The 4,912-nt window shown below is 43.6% G+C and overlaps 1 protein-coding gene across 1 annotated transcript; it reads right to left on the bottom strand.

Annotated features, from left to right (window-relative positions):
* Positions 1-316: 316 nt before the first annotated feature.
* Positions 317-964, bottom strand: LOC138868766 (uncharacterized). Its single transcript, XM_070146338.1, has one exon. It carries the CDS (start codon positions 962-964, stop codon positions 317-319), a length of 648 nt encoding a protein of 215 aa, XP_070002439.1.
* Between the last annotated feature and the right edge of the window lie 3,948 nt (positions 965-4,912).

The raw sequence follows: 4,912 nt of genomic DNA on the forward strand, positions 1-4,912 counted from the left end.
ATTTTTTGGATGTTGGATTGGGTCGGAAACCTGGGCCGGCAGGGTTTCGGTAGGCTCGTGGGGGTGGGTACGCATTTTGTGGAGCTGGGTAGGTGTTTTGTAGGGCTGGGGCACGGCATTATGAGTAGGCAGGAGGTTGAGTATATGTTTGGGCGTGGTGGACAGAAATCTGAGGGTTTGGCGATGGGAAGTAATGCTGGGGTGGATTATACTGGGTTTGGGTGTAGGTTTGGTGATGGGGTCGAGGCTGGGTATAATGGTGTGACGGGCCCCTAGGTCCAAACCATGGTCCTGAATCAATTGTTGCCACATCTTCTTACTTCTTCTTTCTGATCACTCCTCCCGTACCATTCTGAATGGCTTGGGTAGTTGCCTTGATGGCCGAGTAGCTTATGATTTTGCTTGATTTGAGCCCTTCTTCCACCATGCCACCCATCTTCACTACCTCATCGAAAGATTTGCCTATGGCCGATATCAAATGGCCGAAGTAAGTAGGCTCCGGAGCCTGCAGAATATACTCCACCATTTTCCTCTCCTCCATCGGAGGGTTAACTTTTGCCGCTTGTTCTCTCAAACGAAAACTGTAATCTATGAAACTTTCACTAGGATTCTTCTCAATCTTAGTCAGAGACAAACGATTCGGAACAATCTTGATGTTGTATTGGAAATGACGAGCGAATGCTTGGGCCAAATCATCCCAGGTATACCATCTGCTATGATCCTGACGAGTGTACAACTCTAGTGTCGTGCCACTCAGACTTTGGCTAAAGTACGCCATCAACAACTTATCTTTCCCACCAGCTCCTCTCATTTTACTGCAGAATCCTCTCAAGAGGGCCACCGGGTCTCCGTGCCCGTCATATAGATCAAATTTAGGCATCTTGAATCCCACCAGCAACTGAACATCGGGAAATAGACACAAACCCTTGTAGGCTATGCTCACCTGGCCTCCCAACCCCTGCATGTTTCTGAATGACTATTCCAGGATTCTAACCTTCCTGAACATCTCCTCTTGTTCTGGGTTTTTAGGTGGTTTCTCGGTCTCAACTGGGAGGTCGAAAAGAGGAGTGTAGGAGTAATGTTCTGGGGCCTTGAAAGTAGGCTCCAGGGGATAGTATTGGTTATCTTGGGTCTAGAATAAGGGCTCACTAGAGGATCGATGGAGTGTAGCGGGTAGGGGTGCCACGAAAATAGGGGTGGCTAGTGGAGGGGGGTATGGGACTGGTTTGGGTGGTGGTACTTGTGGGGTTTGGGAAATAGTGCCTTGGTAGTGGTGGTAAATGGGGAAGCTTGGAGATGATCAACAGTGGGAGGTTCTTGGGATTAAGCCAACGGCGGGACGAAAGCGGGGTTGGCAGGGTATGATGGTGGTGGATGCCCTTTCACCCATGCCTGGTACATCTCTGCCATATGGTGTTTCAACTTATGTAACTCCTCTTTCAGATTAACATGAGACTCTTCCCCCTCCCTTGATGGATCAATAACACTTGCATCCAGTTCTTGGCCAGCCATGATCAACTTGTCTTTGGACCTGGTATTGTACGGGTGAGTTGCCAGAATGCCAAACAAACTAACCACCTGCCTGGACTTGATGACAACAACAAACTTGTTAACGATTAGAGCTTAATAGAGAGGAAACCGCACGTTGGGGATGCAATGCACCTAAGTTGTTAACCATTTCTATTATGCGTTTGAACGGTTGCTTGCGTCATCCCGTATTTCACTAATTTCCAATTTATTTATTTTTCCTTTTCCATTCCTGCTTTCCTTTGCTTGATTCTCGCTTTTATTCTCTTATTCTCTCATTTTTACTCTCTTGTTTATCTCAATTTTTCTTGTTTTCCTCTCTTTTTTTCTTTTCTTATCATTTCACGGTTATGATCGAATCCTATGGGGATTGCCTACGTATCATGACGCCACATGAATCAGACCAAGCGTAGTTCTGGGAACATGTGCAAAATAAATAATAAAATAATTAAAAAAACATTTTTGGGGTTTTCAAATTTCATAAAATAAAACATCTTGATTACGACAACTTCCCCTATAGATTTAAACATAAAGACTAACAGACTCGATGAGTGGACCAACAACTTCAAAAGAAAACTTGAAAAGACAGACTCGAAATGAACTAACGATCTGAAAATATAGACTCAAAAATAAACTAACAAAAATAGACTCGAACAAACAAAGTCAAGAATACATAAGTGCTCCAACTACTGCTCCAGTTGGCCTTGCTGCGGGACTTTGCGCCATGTCTTCTTGGAGGCGAAACAAGTCATCCATGATATGTCGGACAAAAATCATAACTGAAGCGAAGAACATGGATCTGGCCATGTCTTCACACTCGTCGCACTTCATCACAATGTAGTCCGCAATTCTCCTAACCCTTTCCCTAATAATACCCTTCTCCTGTAGTAACCATCCGATCTGCTGAGATCTGGCATCCAAAACTTGTTCAGTTGTGTGATTTTGCTCTCGAAGCTGCTGTAGTTATTTCTCTAATTGTGATATCAGGGCATAGCAGTGCTCCCTTTCTGCTTTGAAGTCTCTTGCCTGCTTGGCCATTTCATTCTCCAGGACGTTGACCTTTTTCTTTATACTCACCATTCCTTTATCATACTTCTCCTTCAGTTGCCAAACGAAACTGGCACGTCCCTCCGCATTCTTAACTAACTTAGCTCGGGCATTTGCTAGCTCCGCTTCAGTCTTTTGCAAATCATCCTCAAAATCATGCATTTTTTGTGTAAGGTTGTAGATGAGCTTTTCGTCTTTTCTACTCCTACTCGGGTTCTCAACTGCTATTCTCATTTTTTGAACTTGTGCTCGGAGAGCTTCATTATCTTAGGCCAACTTTCTTCTTTCACCTTCGGCTTCTTGTGCTTGGAGATCATTGTTGAATTCCATGTTTCTCAGCTCTCTTTCAAGGCATGAATCTCGGTTTGATATTTCTTCTCCTTTTCTCCCCAGGCCAACCTCTCTTAGATTTTGTCGTCAAAAACTTGAACATGAGGTCTCTTGTCAAGCCTCTCGCGCTCAGGCTCGGGCTCAGGCTCTGGCTCGTTGTTTACACAAGACCTTTTCTAAAACCATGCAGCGTAATTTGGATCCACTTCCCTCTTGCAACATCTGGTACCTGGGTGCCATTTTTTAGATACCGGCAGCAATTCCAATCCTGCTGAACCAAAGCCTCGGGCAATGCAGCTTCTGGATGTAGCTCAATGACCTGGGTGGTTAGATCTTCATCTTCGAGCACCACCTGATGTCTTCCTAACTGCCTTAAGACCTTCTGCGGTGCATATGGATGGATACTCCTCACTCCCATCAACCTCAGGTAACCCTTGGTAGCCGTCATGTATATGGCTTCTGTCATCGGGAGCCATCCTATAGTCCACTAGACCTGAACTGATTTGAGAGCATTCAAGTGGGAGACCCAGGCTTCAAACCCTTCTGGCACGTTGTAGTCTTTCACCCTCTCCTCATAAATCTCAATGAAGTTATCTAGGCTCGAACCATAACTCATGAATTTGGGGTGATGGCCAAGATGCTCGATCAACCACATTTGTAGAAGAATATTGCAACCTTTAAAGAATTGAGCCCCAGCTTTGCATAATGTCAATGCTCGATAAATATCTGCCAGTACTAATGGAACAAGGGTATGATCCTTCTTGGTAGTGAGGATTTGTGCAATTTTGGCTATACGAATATCCATTGTCCCTGCCGCATTTGGAAAAAACATGACCCCCAAAACGCCACAATAAAAGCGAACCGACGATAGATTTGCCAAAGGCCCTTATCTTGTTTGTTGCTCAAACCCTTTTCATGCGTTTCGAACCCAGCTGAGTGCCCGAACTTGAAGTACAAGAAGTGTAAAGAACAACACCTTTTGTTTACATGGGCCTTCTTCATCTGTTTACTGATATTCAGGAGGTCAAAGAACTTGTGTACCGAAGGAGCTCTTGGAAATATAAGTTGTTGCTTCCTCAAATCCCGGCCAAACTCAATATACCCGGCCACTTCCTCCAAAGTATGGGTGATCTCAAAATCCGAGAAACAAAAAACATTGTGGACAAGGTCCCAAAAGGTTACCAAAGCTTTAATTAAATATTCCCGTGGTTTGATTTTCAAAATGTTTATAAGCGCTCCCAACTGTTTTTTCACCCACTTCTGACCATCTTCATCTAGATCATTCCACCACATATGCAACTGCAATTGAGCCTGTTTTCTGACCACTTCTGGCAGGTTCTAGGCAGTGTTCATTTGTGATGAGTCCTGGACAGTATTCATTTGTACCTGTGGAGGGTTAAGGTTAGGTTTGACTCTGGTGGACCCTTTTTGTAAAACAGGTTTTTCAACTTCTACAAGAAAAATCAATGAACCATGATTCCTTCCCCTATATGCTAATTTTAGCAAAAATGACCGTTTTGCAAACGTGGCCCCTTCCCAATTCCCAATGAATTTTGAGGTCGAGGAGGACTACTTTATGGGGAAAATGACACTTCATCGACAGACTTGTCCGTTCTTTTACGGAAATAGCCCTTCGACAACTGAAGATACTCTAAGGCTATCTCGGCAAGAACGGTTTAAGACATTACCGAAGTTGGATCGGCTTATTTTGACCAAAACTCCAAACTACATTTATTTGACAATTGACTCTCTTTTTTTTCTTTTTTTTTAAAAAAATAAGGCCGAACCTTATGTAGGTTGCCTACGTATCCCACATCTAATGAGAATCAGACCTACGTAGTTCGGTCAGTTTTGACACACTTGAAAAGGACACAGTGTTGACTTATTTTAAAATGACTCTTTTTTTCTGTTTTTAAAAACTTTGGCAGAGTTTCGTTACATTTTCAAATACCGGGGATCTTTCAGAACCAGGTTTTATTTCCCTCTATACATCACTCTTGGTTTTTCT

This window comes from Nicotiana sylvestris, chromosome 5, assembly GCF_000393655.2.
Source record: "Nicotiana sylvestris chromosome 5, ASM39365v2, whole genome shotgun sequence".
NCBI lineage: Eukaryota > Viridiplantae > Streptophyta > Magnoliopsida > Solanales > Solanaceae > Nicotiana > Nicotiana sylvestris.

Excerpts from the sequence above, each read along its gene's own strand:
- LOC138868766 (XM_070146338.1), bottom strand. The coding sequence starts at position 964 with ATGCAGGGGTTGGGAGGCCAGGTGAGCATAGCCTACAAGGGTTTGTGT.